This window comes from Oryzias latipes, chromosome 10 (assembly GCF_053564925.1).
Source record: "Oryzias latipes strain Hd-rR chromosome 10, Olatipes_Hd-rR_3.1".
Lineage (NCBI taxonomy): Eukaryota > Metazoa > Chordata > Actinopteri > Beloniformes > Adrianichthyidae > Oryzias > Oryzias latipes.
The window spans coordinates 11,138,130-11,159,727 of NC_136246.1; the positions used below are offsets into that span (position 1 = coordinate 11,138,130).

Genomic DNA, 21,598 nt, shown 5'->3' on the forward strand with positions numbered 1-21,598 from the left:
AAAGCCTTTTTTGATCATCTCAGTATACTCAGTGATAAGATCAGACTTGGGGAGGCTGTTCAAATGTTCTGAAGTATTCGAGTCAGGATTTGCCCCCACCAGAGGGGGGCACTGTTCAAAAAGGAATCAACCTTTTCTATGTCCTGCAGCAGACCTGGACTGCAACAACCTGATTGTTTTTGCGATTATTCTCTCTAAGCGCGCACTTGAGTTTTCCCCACACACTCCAAAAACTCACTACAGTTTGCACGCACCTGGTACCTGGAGAAAATGAATTTTGGGCATCGTGAACGAGCAATCTTGATGAAATTTTACACCTGCCGCCAGGTTAAGTCTATGACCACAACCACAAGTTTTGTTGACCTTTGATGTTGGGAAGAGGACACCGTCTTGAATTTTAAAATTCAATCCCCTTTATTACCTTATACAAATTTAAACTAGGGGTTTCTGTCTATCTTCTCCTAACTCCTCGAGAATCACTAGGATGCAACTTGGTAAAAAATGTAGATCCATGTAGTAGAAGATGTACATCTTTGGATAACACTAGAAGAATTAGAAGTGGTCGATTTTTCAGTGGCTTTAGCCTGGGGAGTTCCCAAAAGTGGCATTACCTTGATGCTCGCACATTTTTTACTGGGAAATTGTGAAAAGTTGAACAAAATGGAATGACACACAATATGATCATATTAAGAATATGGGTGTGGTTATCAAAAAAAATCTCTGTTGCCAAGGAAATCCAAAAGATCACTTCTCCCGATTCTTCTAAAAATTTGACTTGTTCGTCTCCCCCAGGGAACCCAAACATAAAGTGGTTGCTGTAGAGATAAAGCCAACAGCCATTTAGAAGATTTGTTTTGTTTTTTCTTCTTCAAGAATTTGTCATGTGACCGTGACCGTGACCAGTGTGCCAGGGGCAGAAGGGGGCAGAGGGGGGCATGTCTGTGGGCTTTAAGATTTTTCTTGTTTGTTTTTTTTGCCCTAAAAAAAAACTTTTTTTAGCTTTTAGCTTTTTAAATAGCTTTTTATTTTGGTTAATGGAAATTCCAATTTAATGAATTTAAATCCCAAAGTATGTGCATCCTGTTTTTCGTTACCAAACACAGATGGTTCTTGAATAAGGTTGAAAATTAATTTGGTGTTCTGGTCGTTCTAGTTGAGCCTCTGGAAGCATCTCTGGTAGCTGGAATTGTGTTGTAAATAAATTTGACATATTTGATCCCTTTATTTCTTTGTGGTTTTGAAATCTTTGTCTTCCATTTTTACCTCAGTGCCACCGCCTTTATTTATAAACCAAACACTGCAGACTCAGCCAGGAGTTTTACTCTGACCCTTTGTGCTGTGTTGTGTGTTCACAGAGGTGTGCAGAGTCGGAGGTTGTGGATGAGAAGGGCTCCGTGTCGTCTGGCTCCCTCTCGGCTGCCACATTACCCGTCTTTCAGGATGTTTTGCTGCAGTTTCTGGATACTCAGGCTCCCACACTCAGTGAGTTTTTCCGTCATCCTGAAGCGTTTCATGTGGGATTTGTCTCCTGGTCTCAGCTTTTATTACCCCCCGCATATTTATTCTGATTTGTCTTATCTGAGAAATCCTCCTATTAAATTATTCAAATCCTCTTTTCCCTGATTAGCGGAGCCCGGGAACGAAAGTGAGCGAGTAGAATTCTCCAACCTGGTTCTTCTCTTCTGCGAGCTCATCCGTCACGACGTCTTCTCTCACAACATCTACATGTGCACGTTGATTTCACGTGGCGACCTTGCTTCTGAGTCCCACCTGCCCCGCCCGCGTTCGCCCAGCGATGACGAATCAGAGCGCAAGGAGCAGGATGCAGGCAGCAGTGTCAAGATGGAGGCATGTTGGAGGCATCTGTTGTAGCTGAGTAATGGAACCAAATGCCAGAAGTATAACAGCGTAACAAGGCTGGTTTTATTATTTCTCCAACAGGATACTGGTCTGTCTGAGTCCATGGAGATCGAGCACAACTCCAGTGCTAATTTTGATGAGGTAAATGAAGCCTCTCCCGCCTTTAAAATCAGCGTCAGTAAAGGAAACAGAGCAGTCCTTTAGAGGTTTGTCTTCACTTGAGGGGACTTTTTGGTCTCATCCTGCAGATGTTCTCACCTCCCATGCACTGCGAATCCAAGGGAAGCCCTTCTCCAGAAAAAAACGCTCCAGATCAAGACAGCAAGGCCAACTGTAAAGACAAGAGCATGGACCCTGCCTTTCCTCAGCTGTACGACCAACCCCGCCACATTCAGTACGCCACTCACTTCCCCATTCCACAGGTAAGAGCACAGGTAAAGACAAAGAAAAACACCACACGTCTGCTCTCTTCAGGTCATGGAGTTCAGCCTGTTTTACTTTGACTCTGTCTCTAGGAGGAAAGTGCCAGCCACGAGTGCAACCAGCGTTTAGTGGTCCTCTACGGCGTGGGCAAACTGAGAGATGAGGCGCGACACACCATCAAGAAGATCACTAAAGACATTTTGAAAGTGCTGAACCGCAAAAGCACGGCAGAAACAGGTGACGGTGCATCCCAGCGCGTCCCACTGTGGCGGATCTGAAGGTTATAGACAAAGGTCAATATGGGGTCAAATCAGGATCAGCAAGTGAAAAACCTGATTCTAGATCAAAACATTTCAACTCAAAAGCTTGAAGAAGAAAAAATTTACATTTCAAAAAATAATTCTAAACTTGTGGAAAAACTGAAATTAGAAGAAAAACTTAAAACCTAAAAAACAAAAACTTTTACCAAATGAAACATGTTTCTTTGTAACAGCTGCAGTTTTGTGTTTCGAAATTTAGTTTTTTCGTTTCTCTCACTCTTTGCTTTCAGTCCTCAAGTTAGTTTCAATTCACCATTTTCTCTTTTGGATTTGTCCCTTATTTTATGTGGGGGGTGGGGCTTGGAGCCCATTGGTCACCAGGAGATGACAGACATTGAGTTAAAGGTCATGGTGACATCATTTCCATCTGTTGTTGGCGCCACCCGAGTCATCCCTCCTCTGATTTTCTGGAGCGGAAATGATAATACTATAACCTCTGTCACACCATGTCAATCATGTCCCGATAGCCAATGGGCCTGAAGCCCCACCCCCACATGCAATTCGGCTCAAACAAAAAAGTAAAATTCTGAGTTGAAACTGTCAATTGAGGACTGAAAACGAAGCTGGAGAGAGATTAAAAAAGCTGCTTTTACAAAGTAACTATACAAATTATTATTTTTTTTCGATTGGGAACCGTATGATGTTATTAGTTTAATTATTTCACGTTTTTTTCCCTCCAAATTTCCATATTTTTATTCAAATTTAACTTCTGGTTTTTTGTTCTACTAACCCTGAAGACCCCATACCTGGAATATACCACATGTACCACACTCTAAAGAACAAACTCTCTCTTCCTTATCAACCCAGAGGGTGGATTCATCTCTATCTGTAAATTGCTTTCATCTTTTTTTTTTTTTTTTTTAGAACTTATAATTTATTCAAACTTTTTGCAACAGAGCATTACACACGGTTGTCTCCATGGTTTCCACAATAATCAACCTTAATCCAGTGGGTACTTTCAAAGGAGGATACACACAGGAAGTTGAATTACCATAAGACTCTTCACCTTAAACAGAAATATAAAATCTAAACATGACAGCATTTGACTAGCTAGAGGTATTATCAAGCTGATGACGGTATCAATGATTTTGCTGGGCCCCATCATACATTAAAGTTTTGCATTTTATGTCTTAATAGGAAAGTTATTCTTTCCATTTGAAAGAGTTCTCTTACTTTCTGAATCCAGATATCTAGGGTGGGTGGCTCTGTTTTCATCCATCTAATTGTAATGCATTTTAATGCTGCTGTAAAAAGTACATTTAGAAGGTATGATTCTGTCTTCCCTCGTATCTGTGCTGGGATGATACCAAGGAGCGCTACCATCAAATCTCTTGGTATATCGACTTGAAATATCTGTTTTATAGCTCTGTACACCTCATCCCAAAGATTTGCAGTTTAGGGGCAAGTCCAGAAAACATGTGTATGGTTGGGCACCGCTGATCCACAGTTCCTCCAGCACAGGCTTGGTACATTAGGATTCATCTTGGATACAATGTCTGGGGTCCTGAAGTATCTACTGATTATCTTCCATTTAAATTCCCTCCATGTGTTTGAGTTTGTAAATTACTTTCATCTTTTCACACGATTTCAGAAATGAGGACTGTGGGTTTAGGTTTTCTATTACAGAACTCTCTTCATGACAGATTATTCACAGTTCAGAATAACATCATTAGTTTTTTTCTTAAATGAGAAACGCTTTAATGTATCTCTTTTGTAGTGGAGTTTTATTTGGAGAGGAAAGGACGTGTGAAGGGGGACGTAGTCAGCCGACTTCAAGCAGAGGGCAGACCTTTAGGGTTGTTGCTTCCCGTTTTAACCTCATCACCTCTGTCCATATGTGCAGGAGGTGAAGAAGGACAAAAGAGGAAGAGGAGCAAGCCAGAGGCTTTTCCCACTGCAGAGGATTTATTCTCCAAATTTCAGCACCTTTCCCATTTTGACCAGCACCAGGTCACCTCTCAGGTCAGAACAGAAATCTCACTTCAGAAAATCCATTATTTCAATCCTAAATATTAAAAAAAAAAGGTAGTAATAACATGATATCATTTTTTTTGTTTTTTTGTGCAAACTGTAAAGCAGAGAACAGATGCTCTTATGTAACAGCACAGGTTTAATAACAGCCATAAAATGCTTTGAAACTACAAAAATATATATATATTTGATCAAAGCAAAAGTAATGTTGCTTTATCATCTTTGAACAGATCAGGCTTCAGGAGCCGCAAATCTGTGACAAACTCTACTAACACTATGTAGATTATGAATGAATGAATGAAATGAGGGCTGCATTTGATTGGTCAGCGGCATAAACGGCTCCATTTGATTCGTTAGATATTTCAAGCTGCCATGAGTTTGTATTAGCATCTGTGTAAACATTTAAGGCGACCATTTATTGTAGTTTACGCTGTCTTCAGCGATGCATGTATTGCACAGGCTGGTATACCGACGATGACAAAAATGTGATTTTATTGTCCTTTTTTGTTTTTTTATTTTCTCTGGTCTGTATTTGTTTCTGCAGTTATCGCCCCAAACACACAATTGTAACTGTGTGACGCTTTAGAGCAGTTTGACTCCACTGCTGTTGTCGAGGCTAAACGATGGAGTTGACACACTCCCAGAATAGTGGTCTTATGTCTGTGCGTGTCTGCAGGTGTCCAGAAATGTGTTGGAGCAGATCAACAGCTTTGCCTTGGGGATGTCCTATCACCTGCCCCTCGTCCAGCACATTCAGTTCATCTTTGACCTCATGGAGTACTCCCTCAACATTAGTGGCCTCATAGACTTTGCTATCCAGGTAAACACAGCAGTTTGGTTATTCAGGGTAAATGGGATTTTTCTCAGGTCTTGTATTTTCTCACTAAGCTCTTTCTTTTCTGTCCCAGCTGCTGAATGAGTTGAGTCTGGTGGAAGCTGAGCTGCTGCTGAAGTCGTCCAGCCTCGTTGGCAGCTACACCACCAGCTTGTGTCTGTGCATAGTGGCTGTGCTGAGGAGATACCACACCTGCCTCATCCTCAACCCGGAGCAGACGGCACAAGTGTTTGATGGGTGAGGCAGTCGCAACCAAAACCTTCGTTTTGCCTTTTACTAAACATTGAGGATAAATGGATTCAATGTTGGAGTTTGGCCTAAAAAAAGTCTTATTAATGGAAATTAGTGTCATTGTAATCTTAAAAAAAATTAAATTTAATAAACAGCTAGTACTCAGTCATTCTATTGGTCAGAATAACAATTCCTGATTCTCTGATACCTTTTTAACATGTTCTTGCTAACCCCCTTGTCTAAAAATATTTAGTTCTGTAGTTTAAGTTATTGAAGTGATAAACTGACCAATCAGATGCCTCAAAAGTATTTTATCACATCAAACGTTTGACAGATTATCCCGAGCCCGCTTTCAAATGGTAAGGGTGTGGCTTTCTAACAAGCCCACTCCTGATTGGTGAGAGCAGTTGCCATGGAAACAATCACTCTGACCGACCAATCACTTTTAGGGCGCATCGGATTATAAGGCGCACAGTCAATTATTGGTCTGTTTTGGAAATCCTGTCGTTTATCAGGCGCACTGAACGAAATCAGTCTGACTTCCTTAACTGTGTTCACAGTCATTCTAATTATTTTTATTAAGACGCAACACATTAGCCACGTTTAGGTATTCAAGATTCCTGCAACTTCCAGCCTGGTTAGTAACTCGTCAGAAAACCACAGTCTGACACCTCTACATGTTGGCCATGTTAGCATATTAACAATAACACCCAAAAAAAAAGACTGACATTTTGACAGAGTGCTGTTTACTTCTCAAAAACATCAGAATGAACATCAGTAAACACCATCAGAATGAATTCATATATGAGGCGCCCTGTCCTTTTATGAAAAAACTAAAATGAAGTGCGCCTCTCGGTGTGAAAGATACGGTACTTACTGACGCTGTCTGGTTCCAACACGGCGGCGACTGATGCCAAAAGATTGTGATCGAATTGACTTCATTTGGAACCAAACAGGTCGTTTTCTTTGGGTGACATCACACTCACTCGGTCCAGGCCTCCTCTCCAGTCAATGGTCAAACTGTGACATATTTGAAGTTTAGTAAGGGGACTTAAAATGGCCAATGTTCCTGTTAAAGGTCTGTTGTTTTGAGCCATTTTATCTTTCAGTTTAGAATTTTGACACTACATTGAGTTCATTATACTGTTCTGTTCTTTTTGTTTTCATTTGACCGTATTTTCCGGACTATAAGCTGCTATATTTGTCACCAACTTTCGACCCTGCGGCTTATTTAATGATGCGGCTAATTTATGCTTTTATTTCTCGGCCGCCTGAAGCGCTCCGGCAGACTCGGAGGGGAGACTGCCTGCAAAGTTCTATGTCCAGCAAAAAGCGCGATTGCTTTAACACACACTCAGGCAGCCAAACAGCATGGACCTCACTTCAGTTGTTAGACACTTAAGTCATGGTGCAATAAAAGAAGCACCCATGCTCAACCGCATCCCACAATCCTTTGGTGACTCTCAGACCCACAGCACGTGACCGCCACTACAATATGACGCAGCTTTCAAGTTAAAAGCAATCGTTAAAAGCAGTGTGAAAAAATCCACTATCACCAACAGGTTTGGAAAAGCCGGTCTGCTGCGTGCCAGAAGTTTTCCTTCACTGTTGTGGAAAGAAACTTCTGGCGCCGCGGCAGCGCGTAGAGCCGTGTAGAGCACGCATAGGCGCGTGCCGCGCGCGCTTATAAGTCACCGTGCTCTCTTTTACTGGTATGTTTTTCATCCAGCCCTGTTATTTCCACATTGCTGCCGTGTTACTGCTGGAAGGAGGGGAGAGCTGCTCTCGCGTTCCGCTGCAGCTCCATGCTCCTTAAACACACACGCGGTTTCAGCACATATACATCCTCAATCTACAACACAGTGTGGTGAACCGGGGGTTAACCCCGCCTTAAACCCCTAAGACTCATGGGAAGTGGGGAATCTGAGTGTGAATTTCCACACCATAAGTGAAGGAGCTGGTTGCTGAAGTGAGGTCCATGCTGTTTGGCAGGTGTGGGTGTGTTCAAATAACTAGGCTAAACTACTGGTCACCCCCCCTCTCTGAGACTGCTAATTTTCTCAGTGAAGTGCTAATTGAATTGCTACAATATGTGGCTTGTATGCAAGTGCGGCTTGTGTATGTAAAAAGTGGGTAATCCTCATTGATTTGGGAGGGTGCGGCTTGTAATCAGGTGCGCTCTATAACCCGGCAATTACGGTAAACGTTTTATGCTTTTTCTTTAAATATATGTAGACTGGCAGATTAAAGAGGGTGAAATTTTCTGGCAGAAGCACTTCAACCTGTTTCGTTTAGTTAATGTCAGGGATATGACACCTGAGTGAAGGTTTTTAGTGTGTAATTGAGCATGTGTTGTGTGGCAGGTCAGCATTTCCTGGCTTTACAGAGATGCTGCAGCATCACTGCATTTGCTTTCTGTGCCATCTTGACATGGAAAAGCCCCCCTGAACCTAAAACATTTCCTTAAAGCCAGCAACCACTTTTGGCTCTAAATGTTAGGAAATGAGACTCGTAAAGGAGTAGTTCACCTTACTGTCTTTACAGGTTACAAATTGTGGTGAAGTTGGTTGTGAACCCAGCTGACTGTTCCTCTGCTGAGCGCTGCATCCTGGCCTACCTGTATGACCTCTATACGTCCTGCAGCCATCTCAAGAACAAGTTTGGAGAGATCATCAGGTTAGAGGAATTCTTTTATTTCTTTGTTCTTTAATGTTTTCCTGTTTCTCTTTATTTCTTTATTATAGCGTCTTCCGCCATTTTTTGCTGTTTTTTACAATTTTTTGAGCTATTTTAACCATTCAACTATTAAAATGTTCAGCTCTTTCAGAGTTTTCAGCTTTGGCTTTTGGTCCTTCAAATCGTTGAACTTTTCAAGATAATCCAGGATTTTTGCCTCCATTGAAATACATGTGGAATTCTTGGTGCAGAAGCTCGTTGGTTCGATTCCCGGCTCTAGCATTTTTCACAGAAATATCTTTTTTGTTATTGTGCTGTTTTCACTTTATTTATGGTAAACTTTGATGATTTATTTATTTATTTTTTGCCAATTATAACCCTTTAAGTTTCATTTTCATTCAGCAGTATAGCATTCAACCCTGCATTTTCTTCTAGACATGCAGCTGCTTCTGGTCTGAGATATTTTTTTTTACCCACAAGAAACCAGAAAAGGATTTTACACAAATATTTTTGTTTCTGCGTCTAGTAGTTGTAGCAATGAAGCCTTCTCTCCAGGAGTTATTTGTGTAATTTTTTTAGTTATACTTTGAGTGTTTGGTAAATCACAACCACTGCATTTCTCTCATGTTTCTGTTCTCAGTGAGTTGTGCTCCAAAGTGAAAAACTCCATCTACTGCAACATCGACCCGTCTGACTCCAACATGCTTTGGGACCCGGGGTTCATGCTGGAAGCCATCGCCAACCCTTCAGCCCACAACTTCAACCACTCAGTGGTGGGAAAGATCCTCAACGACAGCCCGGCCAATCGCTACAGCTTCGTGGTGAACGTGCTCATGGATGTTTGCATGGACCACAGAGACCCGGAGAGGTGCCTCATTCCTTCCTTTGTTCATGAAACCTGCTTTTCCTTCCGTATTCTCATGTCCTTGGGCGTGCTTTCAGGGTGAACGACATAGGAATCCTGTGTGCGGAGCTTACCGCATACTGCCGCTCTCTGAGTGCAGAGTGGCTCGGCATCCTCAAGGCTCTTTGCTGCTCCTCCAACAACGGCAACTGTGGTTTCAATGATTTACTTTGTAACGTGGATGTAAGCTGCGCTTTCCTCCGAATCCATCATTTCCTCCTCAAACCTGTTTGATGCTGAGTTGCATCCTCATTTCATGGTTCTTCTGTGCATTTGTGTCTCTCAGGTTAGCGATTTGTCCTTACACGATTCCCTGGCAACCTTTGTAGCCATTCTCATCGCTAGACAGTGCTTGCTGCTGGAAGACCTGGTTCGATGCGTTGCCATTCCTTCTCTTCTCAATGCCGGTGAGAATATTTGAATTTATACAGAATTGGGTAAAAAAAAAAAAAAACGATGAATAAAGGAATCTCAACTTAAACAGTGCAGTGTTAAGTGATGAATTCCAGGGAGGGATTCTTTTGTTTACAGCAACTTATTTTTATTCTTATTTAGGCCTTTTTCCATTTCATAATTCCTGTTTTTATTGACAAAAAGTCATTGTTATGGACAGTTAACAGTGAAATTTGAGAAGCCACAATAGTATTTGAATCAAAGAAATGTACAATGGATGGTTCTGACACTCTTGCGGAATTTAAAGTGCCACTCCAATCATCTTTTGATGTATTTTGAAGCGTTCCCATCGGTCTTTAAATCATGATTTAGTCATAATTTAAATTATAAAGAATTATGATTTTTAGTCCAAATTTAAAAGCCTATGTTGTTTTCTAGGACATAGTGTCTGCAGAGCGGCATTGGATTATTAGATATTCACCTCTGAGTTGTGGGCAGGACTGTAGGCACAGAGTAAGCCTGCCCCCACTTCCCATTTTCCATTTGTTTACACTTTCTTCTGCTAGCTTATAGCCCTTCATACCATCAACCTAACATTACCGGTGCAACAAAAACAGTAACTCTGCAGCCGTACAGTTTTTATTCAGATTTCAGCTCAGACGAGGAAAACGAAGACGTTCATGGATCTATGTTTTTGGAAGTGGATGCATCAGAATGGAGCGGAGCAGGAAGCTTGATTGCAAACGTCACAAATGCAACCTTTTTCAAACGTCATTTTTTTTTGCCTGCTTCTAATTTACACCAGTTGTAATAAAGAACTACTCACTCATGCAAATTATTTTTAAGTATGTCCTCTATCATCAGAAAAATGCCATAGTAACATGTTAAAAACACAATTTACGTCTGAGTGGGTCTTTAAGTGCAGTCTAAAGCTAAACTGAATAGTCTGAAGTGATGTAGAGCAGGTATGATGTCACTTCTCACTTGCAGCCTGCAGTGAGCAGGACTCTGAGCCGGGAGCCAGGCTGACCTGCAGGATTCTGCTGCACCTTTTCAAAACACCACAGCGCAACCCTGTCCCTCAAGACGGGGCCAAGTCAGGTAATGAAGCACTAACACACAGATTTTCACTCACTTCTTATCAGAAATGTCAATTCTTTGGTGTTTTTTTTCTTTCTGTTTGCAGACAAATCCATGGTTGGGATCCGGTCGTCCTGTGATCGCCACCTTCTTGCTGCTTCTCAAAACAGCATCGTCGTTGGAGCGGTGTTTGCTGTCCTCAAAGCTGTGTTCATGCTGGGTATGAATCTCTCACTGCATCGTCAAACAAGGACCGTCTTCATTTCAGTTTGCGTTGAGGCTTAGAGAGTGATGGAGTTATCAGAGAAGCAGGTGGGTTTGGTTGAATCATCTTTTCATTTTTCTGCAGGCGATGCTGAGCTTCGAGGTTCGGGTCTGTCACATCCTGCTGGCCTGGATGACATATCTGACAGGCGCAATGTCTCCATAGAAACAGCCAGCTTGGATGTTTACGCCAAGTATGTTCTGAAGACCATCTGTCAGCAGGTGAGGGATGAAAACCCTGTGAAGTTGAAAGGGAAAAAAATGCAAGTTTTTGGGGGATAAATCAATAGAGAGGCCTTTCACCATTGAAGAATGGAAATTTACAATGACTTTCTCAGCAAAATTGAGCTTTATTGTGATTTTATTTCTAAGGAATGATTCTTTACTCTGGGTTTAACAATCAACCAATTTCCAGTTCCGACTGTAGTTCAGATCAGGCGTGGTTAATTATTTTAACTTGCGGGCCACATTGGGTTGTAAAATCCGATAGAAGGGCCGGACCAGGAGCAGATGCGTGGAGTGAGAATGATTTAACATGGAATGCAGATGAAAACATTTATATTGAAAATTATATTCTAAAACAGAATATTCTAGAGTTTTTAGGTTAAAACTTAATTCTTTTTTATTGTGGAGCCCTTTGGTACCTTCAAGGAGTTGTAAAGTGCTACATGAATAAAGTTTCATTCATTCATGATCCTTTTAAAAAAATAAATACCGGTAACTTTATTTATGAAATAAAACAATGACCAAATAACACTATGATTTTCAAAGACAAAAATTCAGGAAAAATAAACTGATACATTAAAAACAAAACACAAAAAAACACAATAAATAATGGATCCTCTCCCGTCATAATCATAATAAAGGCTTTGAGGGCTGCAGGTCATCACATCTCAGTTTTCGCAGCTGCGTTGTGTTCTGCACGTCTGTTTCTCATCCAGTAATAATGAAAAAGCAAATGCCTATGTCTTCTGCTGCAGCTACGTATATTTCTGCGTTACCTTTTCACCAGAACAGAGTTCCCTGTTTATTGCAGGAGTTACGTTCTAAAAATAACCGCTATCGTTGAAATCCATGGAGGATGATTACAGACGTTTATGCCAGTAAAACTCCTCACTGCCTAAATACACTTTTCTCACACAGACATGAACATTTTCACCATTTTTTCTTGTTTAAATTCTCAAACCTTCATAGAAATTAAGTCCAGGATCTTAAAATGAAAACAAAGATCTGATCAATCACAGATTTCTGTAGATCTGAAGAGCTCCGCGTTTCTGTATAGGAGACACGGAATGGAGGAGATTGATTGACAAGGTCTCCAGCCAATCAGGACACAAAACAGGGTGCGCTGTTTAAAAAAAGCCGCATAATCGCTCTAAAAGAATGAGCTGAACCGGGAAAGATGAACTGCGACGTAGAAAGGAAAGACTGTCTTCTGTTCTAATTGACAGAGATTTTAGAGGGTTTCAGGTTGGAGGACAGACTGCAGAAGGAGGGAAAAAATGTCACGTCTTGATCGTGTGGTCAGATAAAAAAACAAACAAACATGGGTCTCTGACATTGTTCAGTGGGCCGGACCAAACATGGAGGCGGGCCGGATCCAGCCCGCGGGCCGCAGTTTGCCCACCCCTGGTTTAGGGGTAGTTTCTGTTGGTTAAATGTCTCACGGCCCTCTTGTGTCCGTCTGTAGGAATGGGTCGGGGAGCGCTGCCTAAAGTCTCTGTCTGAAGACAGCAGTGCTCTGCAGGACCCGGTTCTGGGGAACATTCAGGCTCAACGGCTGCTGCAGCTGATCTGCTATCCTCACCGGCAGCTGGACAGCGATGAAGGAGAAAACCCCCAGCTGCAGCGAATCAAACGCATCCTTCAGGTACAGGAGAGAGGTGTTTTTCAACCAAACGGTTGGATCGGCTTCATTAAACTTCAGCTGCAACTGTTGCGCTGCCACCTTGTGGATGAATAAGTTACTGAAAACCCTACAAACCTCCATGATAAATACGAGGAAATATGTAAAAAGGATTGTTTCTTTTGTGTAGAATATGGACCAGTGGACGATGAGACAGTCGTGTCTGGAGCTTCAGCTGATGATCAAACAGAGCAGCAACAATGTGATTAACTTTTTTCGTTTTCCAAATACTTTTTCAGCTTTCTATTTTTTGTTATTGTTGAGAAAATGTGTTTGTTTTTCCCCCCCTTTGTCTAGGAGCTGTATTCTCTGCTGGAAAACATAGCTAAAGCCACTATAGAAGTTTTCCAAAAGTCAGCTGAGATGAACTCCAGTAACCCCTCAGGAAATGGAACAGCAGCACACGGAGGCTCTGCATCCAACAGCAACAGCACCACAAGCAAAATTAAACCTATTTTAAGGTGGGGATTCATGAAAACTCATAGGAAATATTGTATGTGTACCTTTTGGGTTTGAATCTTCCCGCAGATTGGTTTCCAAATGCTTGAGTTTACTGATGTCTGATAATGATTGTTGCAGCTCATCGGAGCGGTCAGGCGTTTGGCTAGTGGCTCCACTGATAGCAAAGCTGCCCACCTCAGTTCAGGGTCATGTGCTTAAGGCAGCAGGAGAGGAGCTGGAGAAAGGACAGCACCTCGGCTCGTCCTCACGCAAAGAGAGGGACCGGCAGAAGCAAAAAAGGTGGGGGTCAAACTCTTTATTTTGATGCCAAGCCCAGTTTTTAGTCCTTTGAGAAATCCCCGTCCCTTCTCCCTGCAGTATGTCTCTGCTGAGCCAGCAGCCGTTCCTGTCTCTGGTGCTGACCTGCTTGAAGGGGCAGGATGAACAGAGAGAAGGCCTCCTCACCTCACTTTACAGCCAAGTGCAGCAGATTGTGACCAACTGGAGGGAAGATCAGTATCAGGATGACTGCAAAGCCAAGCAGATGATGCACGAGGCGCTGAAACTACGACTAAACCTGGTAAGCATCCTCCCAAAACAAAACTTTGATTGGGCTAAATCTGCTGTGAAGTTAACCACACGTATCTTCATTTGAAAGGGTTTCAATGGCTCTGACTGTTTTGTCTTTTTTAAGGTCGGCGGCATGTTTGACACGGTGCAGCGTAGCACCCAGCAGACCACCGAATGGGCAGTACTGCTCCTCGACATCATCAGCAGCGGCACCGTGGACATGCAGTCCAATAAGTGAGTGCTGACACTGAAGAAACCTGTTTGATTTTCAACCTGACTTCAATTGCTGCTTCTTTCCAACAGTGAGCTCTTCACCACAGTGTTGGACATGTTGAGTGTGCTGATAAATGGAACACTGGCTGCTGACATGTCCAGCATCTCTCAGGGCAGCATGGAGGAGAACAAGAGAGCCTACATGAACCTGGTGAAGAAGCTCCGGGTAAGACTTTTTAAAGCCAGAAGGTTGTAAACCAGCTATAGATTTGTTTTTTTGTGAAACTCTTTTGCAAGGGACTGCTACACCTACAAACATCACATTTACTTTCTGTTTAGGGCAGCCGAAACAGAGAGAAAAAAAAGTACAGCGATATTGAACACGTGATATGGAACAATGTAGGAATTTTTTTTCCTTCCCCCTTCTTTAACACACATTAAAACCAGAAAGAAAAAGAAAGAAGCTCAAACAAAAAGGCGATACGGATCCCATCACTGGTTCTTCAGAAAGAGGGGGGGAAAAAAAAAGACGTACAACAGATGTGATGCACCAAAAGTAACTCTCCAGGAATTACGGATAGGAGATGTGTAAAGCAGTAGGACACACAAAAACAAAATGGTCTTCCTAAACAGAGAACAGATAGTTAGAGGTCAGGGACAAGTGAAAGTAACAATGAGTAAAGGAAAAAATAATCAGAATCAGAATAACTTTATTGATCTCACATGTGGGAAATTTGTTCGTTGCCATAACCAATGACAGCATTGTAAATAGAAGAAGAAAAAGGAATAAGAATAATATAAAAAATAACAAGTGTAACATAAAAGTAAACAATAAGGTGGTAAAATTTAAAAAGCTTTTTACAGATAGTTTAGGTAAGAAAGAAAAATGTGCAAAAAAAGGAAAGAAGAATAAAAGATGTGAAAAGGTTATCTGTTGCATTGTGAGTTATTGTAGAGTTGAATTGTGTTGGGTAGGAAGGATTTCCGGTATTTGGCAGTTTTGGAGCGGAACTGTCTTAGCCTCCTAGAGAAGGAGCTCTGCTGTTTGTCCAGAACCGGGTGGAGAGGATGGTCTGGGTTGTCCATACTGGATAGGATCTTGTTTAGTGGCCTCCTCTCCATCATTGCCTCAAATGATGCTTCATGTGAGATTGCAGAGGGGCTGTAGATCAATACAGACTATGATTTTCTCTTTTTTTTTTTTTTGGATGCTTGTGTGCCGTGGGATTTTTGTCAAGGTTAAAGTGTGCCGTGGCTCAAAAAAGGTTGAAAAACACTGATTTAGATCATTGCATTCTTAACATTCTTATTAATAACTTGCAGAATCACTCCAACTGTTATGGGCTCCTCTAATTGATGGCTATGTGTATGTTCACTCACAGGAAAATTCAGACAATTAAAGAAGGAGTCCAAGGATGCAGTGCTGGGTGTTCACTCAGAGGTGTAAAGTGATGAGTAGAAGTCATAAAATTGGTCATTGATTATTTGAGGATCTGTGAGACTCCACCTGGTGTCTGAATTTGGGGAAAGAGATGCGGCGCTGCTGCACTACGAAGCTATGAAAATAATTTGAAAAATATAAACAAGTTAAAAAAATAAAAAATAATAAAATAAATAAGCAAAGAATTAAAAAAAAAGATGTTAGAAATTAAAAGCTTAGAAAATAAACTAATAAAAATTATACAGCCCGCATATAAACCTTAGTGAGATGAAAAGTGGTTGTGCATCTTAGGAGGTAGAGTTTCCCAGAATCTTCTTGGCAAAGTCAGTAGCTGCTGATGGCTCGGTAAACTTACACACAACCCCATCCGGAAGAGTAATTCTCAATTCTGCAGGAAACAACAGGCCAGAATGGACACCAGGACAGGTGTGTAGTAGACGCTTGACACTGGTGAACTGTGAGCGCTGCTTGGCCACTGCAGATGTAAAGTCAGGAAAGATGGAGATCTTTTTGTCCTGGAAAAGAAGAGGTGTGTTGGCCACCGCCTGGCGTAGCATCTTTTCTCAAACGTGGAAATCATGCACCCTGAAAAAAAGCAAAGGTATAGGAGGGGCCCCTGTTCCTTCTAGATCTTCACATCTGGTCTACAGGTGTTTGACCTCCTCCTTTAGGGTATTCACAGTGAGAGAGCTCAGGTCCTCACTGCATGTTGTGGCTGAAAGCTCCAGATGTTTGATGGTGGCTCCCTGAGAGTTGACAGTGGCTTGTAAAGTGGATACAGCAGCTTTAAACTCCTCCGTCACAGATAAGATTTCAAACCGCAGCGTATGACTAACTTCCTCAGTCTTACTGTCCAGCTTGTCACAAATCTGTCCCACTTCAGAACCTCCTGTGTTCTGGTAAATAACAGAGAATTTTTTAATGTTCAAGATCCACTCTGATGAAAATGGTGTTTTTTTGTGTTTTTGTCATGTTCTCACCATTTTTGTTGCACCAGTAGTGTTAGGGTTGGGGATGTGAGGGACTGTGATATAGTGGGCGATTGTGTAAACCGATGGATGATGGGAAGCGAGGGTGGGCTTACTCCATGTCAATGATCCCACCTACAAGTCTAAGGAACTCCTACCGCTCTGCAGAAACTATGTTGTAGTTTTCATTTTTGTCTAAATACAATAGAAATGAACAACAAATCAAAAGATGATCGTAGTGGGACTTTAACATTTCAAAGTAAACACTTGCTGGGGTTCTTGTGTTTTTCTGCAGAAAGAGCTTGGAGATCGGCAGTCGGAAAGTTTGGAAAAGGTTCGCCAGCTTCTGCCGCTGCCCAAACAAACCCGTGATGTCATAACCTGCGAACCTCAGGGCTCACTGATAGACACAAAGGGGAACAAGATCGCCGGCTTTGAGAAAGAGGTAAAACTTTGACTGTCCAGATCCCTTAAGGCCCGTACCCACCGGGACGAATATTCGCCAGGCGTTATTCGCCAGCGTTTTTCACCACGTTTTTTGTGTTCACACCCAGGTGATTTTCGCTGACGGTGAGCCGAGCGAACATGCAATTTCCTTCCCTGACATTAGATGGCGCTTAATGTAAAACAGAAATACTCCTGTACACAAGGTGGCGCTGCGCATCTTTACGCTTCTTAAACTCGCTTTTCACTCAGAAGAAGAGAGCAAGTATTTACACGCTTGTCAGAATAATACAAAGAAAATATGAATATTTCCAGCACCAGTAGCTCCAACTGGTGCTTGGTTCGGGGATATTTTAGAATGTCCGTCATTATTTCTTCACAGCAGTGTAGACGCTACTTGGCGTCTATCTTCTTCGCTGGTATATGTGCTCAGAAAGTCAGTTTTGTGTTTGAGCGCCCCCAAGTTGTGTTTTACTGTAACTTCAGAAGCTCCAGACACGTGTGCAAAAGCGCCATTCTCATTCGTTGAATAGATTTCGACGCGACGCGTCAAAAAAAAAACAACGAATCCGAGGCGTTTTTTTTTTTTTGACGCTTTGACGCGTGGCTTTTTTTCGCGTCAGTGTGCACACTCACATTGGTGCCCTTTGTTTAGTCACGAGGCGTTAAACGTCGGCGAATATCGCGCGCGAAATTCGTCCCGGTGTGAACGGGCCTTTAGAGCAGGGGTCGGGAACCTATGGCTCGCGAGCCATATATGGCTCTTTTGATGGTCACATGTGGCTCGCAGACAAATCTTTAATTTTACTTTTTTTCATTAGACCAGTCCTTTTCGGGCGCGATGCGATGCCAGAGGCGCGCAGTAGTAGCGGTGCTTGGAGAAAAAACTATCAGTTTACTATTATCTATTTCACAGAGTTTGTACCACCCGGAAACCTGTGAATTGACGTGCCTAAAACTGCACGCTCCCGTCTCTGAGGAAGAGCGCGCAGTTGCGGGGATGGGAGTGTGAGGAAGAAAGCAGAGGGTGGGGGTGAGGGGTTGTGGGGACAGGCTGCAGGTGAATCGCGCAGGGATTGTAAAAACGTAAAACCCAATGCCCGTCACTCACTGCAGCGTGTGAGTGTGTGTTTGGTGCCGCGTCTGCATGTGAGCAGTCTGTCTCACATCTACAGAACATTCAGACCTAAGATCCCGTTTAAAGTCTCAATGCCTGCATGAAGCAGAAACTCACCACGGATCAACCAGACTAGACCATCAACAAAACTACCACGAGAAATACTCATCATTTATTAGCAACAGCATAACAATGTTATTAAAAAGGATCCACAGACTTATTGTACTTTAAAAATGTTGAAATTACATCAAATGCACACATTCATTTGTATATTTAGTTTTAAAAATATTGTCGCGGACTGAGTTTAACTTGGCTGTCGGGCCGCGTTAAAAATTCTGGGGTTCATTGAAGGCATCAAGCAGAGATCTGATTGGCTCTCAGTTCTGTCGCTCAGCCTGTTGTTAGGTAGTTTGGACCAATGGGGTTCAGCTATGGGCCGAATAAGGAAAATGGGAGGGGCTGGAGCGGGAGCAGGTGAATACAAAGTTGGGAGAAACGCTCTCTCTCGTCTCGGCAGGAGAGATTCAGGAGTTGATGAATTAGTTGTATGGCGTTTGTTGCGGTCTGCAGTAACCAGAATAAAAAACTTTAAAAGAGGTTAAGTCTCCGTGCATCAGTGTGGGAAATAGACACAACATTATTGTATGGCTCTTTCGAAATTACATTTAAAAATATTTGGCGTTTATGGCTCTCTTGGCCAAAAAGGTTCCCGACCCCTGCTTTAGAGCCTCGCTAATCAAGTCCTTAAATCCCCCAGGGCTTGTCTATCTTTTTTAAAAGGTTTATGCAATTCTGGAATCAAACTCTGTTCCGTCTTCTCATCAGGGTCTTCAGGTTTCCACCAAGCAAAAGATTTCTCCGTGGGATGTCTTCGAGGGCCTGAAACACTCGGCCCCTCTTTCCTGGGGCTGGTTCGGAACAACCCGAGTGGATCGCAAGACCACCAAGTTTGAGGAGCAGCATCGGTTCCTGCTGTACCACACCCACATGAAGCCCAAACCTCGAAGCTACTATCTGGAGCCACTCCCTCTGCCTCCCGAGGAGGAGGAGCCTCTAACTCCCGTCTCCCAGGAGCCGGAGAAGAAGATTATGGAGCCAGGAAAACCAGAGAAGAACGTACCCCCCGTCCCCGCGGAGTCCAAGAAAAAAAGTAGCAAGAAAAAGAAAAGTGCTCCCCCAAAGACAGAGGTGAGCCTTCTTCAAAATCACGTTTTTAGGAAAAGACACACATTAATATTTAGCATCTTTTAATTGTTTTTGCTTTGAAAAGGTACCTGGAATGAATTATGTTGGGGTCCCAGACCTTATGCAGAACCCCCAGTATGTAAGGACCCTCTACAACCAACAGCAGCCCATGTACCCACAGAACCAGCCGCTGCCTCCAGGTCCGCTCTGTCAGATTCACCCGGCCCAGTTTGCTGCCTGCAAAACTAAACCTCAAACTCATTTGTCTCACAGGAGGTCCAGGTTTAGAACCACCCTACAGACCCTCCCGCCAGCCGAGCAAAATGATGCCGCCGCGGCCAAACTACCCAGGCATGATGCCTGGCATGCAAGTGAACATGCCTGGTATAATCGGGATGGAAAAGCAGTACCCGGGAAACTATAAGCCGCAGATGGCTCGCGGGGAAATTCTGCGACACCATCTACAGCTCAGACTGGTAAGTCGGTCTCTGACAGCTTAAGCAACACATCAGGGAACGATTGTTGCATTTCAAATTCTCGTTTAAAAGCGCTCTTTAAGGCTTCTGCTTCATTTTCACAGCAGAACCCCGGCATGCATGGACAGCAGTTACGACAGATGGCACCAAGCCAGTATCCTCCGATGCAAGCCTCGCAGGTACCACGATGTTCTGCTGCTTTCCTTTGTTGCTTCATCAGCTGATGGACGACTGTAAAAAAATATTGTTTTGTTTTGCTTTTTAAAAATTCCCCTACAGCAATAATCCACCTGTAACGCTGTCTTTGTTCTGCTTCAAACCATTTCTCAGGGCTATACCACGTACCAGTCGAACATGAGCATGCAGCAGCATCCCTCCCAAGGGGCCGGCATCGTTCCTTCCTCTTATGGGAACCCCAGCTTCCAGGGCACCCACCCTGGAGCCAACCCGCCCGTGGTGGATCCTCTTCGGCAGATGCCCCCAAGGCCCAGCGGCTACGTTCACCAGCAGGCTCCGGGCTATGCTCACACCATGCAGAACCCGCCCAGGTCAGTATGGAGCCGAGGCTTCCAGTTCTGCAAAAGGATGTACTTTAACAACTTTTCCTCTCCACTGAGTTTCTGATGACTGATTTCTTTTATTTGTTCGTTTCAGGTTTGCAAACCAGCCTCTCCAGCCAAACCACATGATTCATAATCTCAGTCACATGGTATCCCAGGGAGTCCATCCAGGCTTGAGAGTGGCCGATCAGCAGCAGCAACAACAGCAACAGCAGCAGCAGCAGCAAACTGTGCAACAGCAGCAGCAGCAGCGGCAACAGCAGCAGCAGCAACAGTACCTCAGACAGCAGGCAATGACAGTAAGTCCTTGTTTATCCACATCTTCAGCTCCTCTTTAGGATTTTTGTCTTGTTTAAGACTTCCACAGCTTAAAAAACCCCAAAGATTTTAAACCATTCAGTCCAAAAAGAAAGATTTTGTTTTCTAAGATGAAAGTTTAGACTTCAGACCAGCTGTTGTTTTTTTCTCTGTCATAGCAGCAGGCTCAACAGCAGGCAATTCATCAACAACAGCAGCAACAGCAGCAGCAGCAGCAGCAGGTTCAGCGACAGCAGGTCCCACCTCAGCAGCAGGTCCAACAGCCGCAGCAGCAGCAGCAGCAGGTTTCCTCCGGGCCTCCTCCGGGTCAGGCACAGAACCAGGGTCTGGGGATGCAGCCTCTGCCCCCACAGCAGCCTCTGGTACGCCCAGCACTCACACAACACTTCTTGAAGTCTCCTTTTCATTGGAGAGTGCGTCTTCTGTGGGATTTCTTTAAAATGGAAGGTTTATGGGGAGACGGTCTTCTTTCTTTAAAGACCCAAACCAATGAAAACTTTGTTTTTGGTGTGTTTTTAACAGGTTCTTCAGGCATTTTTCTGTTGATGCCTCCATCATGTATTAGAAAAATTGAGCTTAACATTTCATTTGTGAGTATTTCTTTACTCAAACTGTCAATCAAGAGCAGATGAAAAAAATGCAGTTGGAAGAAGCTTATAATTGTGACGGAGAAACTACTACGGCAAGCCACAAGCTCTCTGCTGTACGGCTGGATGGCTCTGATATTGCTCAACCTTTTAGTTGCACCTGTAATGCAAAGTTGGGGATATGAGGGGCTGGATCATCCATCTGTGTAAATAGATGGATGATGGGAAGTAGGGGCGGGCTAAGTAAGGGTTAATGGCCGACGAAATGTAGGTTATTAGTTTTTAACGCACGCCGTGGAAGCCTTCACGTTGGACGGTTGCTTCCGCGAAGTGCGTTAAAAAGTAATAACGCACAGTTCGAAGGCCATTAACCCGCTTTACCATGGTCACTTACAAAAGCAATACATATTAACCA

At 43.1% G+C, this 21,598-nt stretch overlaps 1 protein-coding gene across 2 annotated transcripts in view; it reads left to right on the plus strand.

Annotated features, from left to right (window-relative positions):
- The window catches only part of med12 (mediator complex subunit 12), a 32,617-nt gene that overhangs the window by 9,968 nt on the left and 1,051 nt on the right, over positions 1-21,598 (plus strand). The window contains exons 12-41 of one of the 2 annotated variants that reach the window (XM_023958994.2): positions 1,356-1,482; positions 1,628-1,848; positions 1,942-2,001; positions 2,109-2,282; positions 2,376-2,520; positions 4,447-4,565; positions 5,251-5,394; positions 5,483-5,646; positions 8,185-8,316; positions 8,957-9,184; positions 9,259-9,403; positions 9,507-9,627; positions 10,604-10,714; positions 10,800-10,913; positions 11,043-11,179; positions 12,648-12,827; positions 12,994-13,065; positions 13,161-13,324; positions 13,443-13,604; positions 13,683-13,884; positions 13,999-14,108; positions 14,178-14,313; positions 16,792-16,941; positions 18,883-19,245; positions 19,328-19,442; positions 19,516-19,718; positions 19,823-19,897; positions 20,049-20,266; positions 20,373-20,577; positions 20,755-20,958. In XM_023958994.2, coding sequence (XP_023814762.1) covers positions 1,356-1,482; positions 1,628-1,848; positions 1,942-2,001; positions 2,109-2,282; positions 2,376-2,520; positions 4,447-4,565; positions 5,251-5,394; positions 5,483-5,646; positions 8,185-8,316; positions 8,957-9,184; positions 9,259-9,403; positions 9,507-9,627; positions 10,604-10,714; positions 10,800-10,913; positions 11,043-11,179; positions 12,648-12,827; positions 12,994-13,065; positions 13,161-13,324; positions 13,443-13,604; positions 13,683-13,884; positions 13,999-14,108; positions 14,178-14,313; positions 16,792-16,941; positions 18,883-19,245; positions 19,328-19,442; positions 19,516-19,718; positions 19,823-19,897; positions 20,049-20,266; positions 20,373-20,577; positions 20,755-20,958 — 4,701 coding nt within the window. The remainder of the gene's footprint in view (positions 1-1,355; positions 1,483-1,627; positions 1,849-1,941; positions 2,002-2,108; positions 2,283-2,375; positions 2,521-4,446; positions 4,566-5,250; positions 5,395-5,482; positions 5,647-8,184; positions 8,317-8,956; positions 9,185-9,258; positions 9,404-9,506; positions 9,628-10,603; positions 10,715-10,799; positions 10,914-11,042; positions 11,180-12,647; positions 12,828-12,993; positions 13,066-13,160; positions 13,325-13,442; positions 13,605-13,682; positions 13,885-13,998; positions 14,109-14,177; positions 14,314-16,791; positions 16,942-18,882; positions 19,246-19,327; positions 19,443-19,515; positions 19,719-19,822; positions 19,898-20,048; positions 20,267-20,372; positions 20,578-20,754; positions 20,959-21,598) is intronic. The other variant, XM_011479895.4, reaches the window with a different exon arrangement.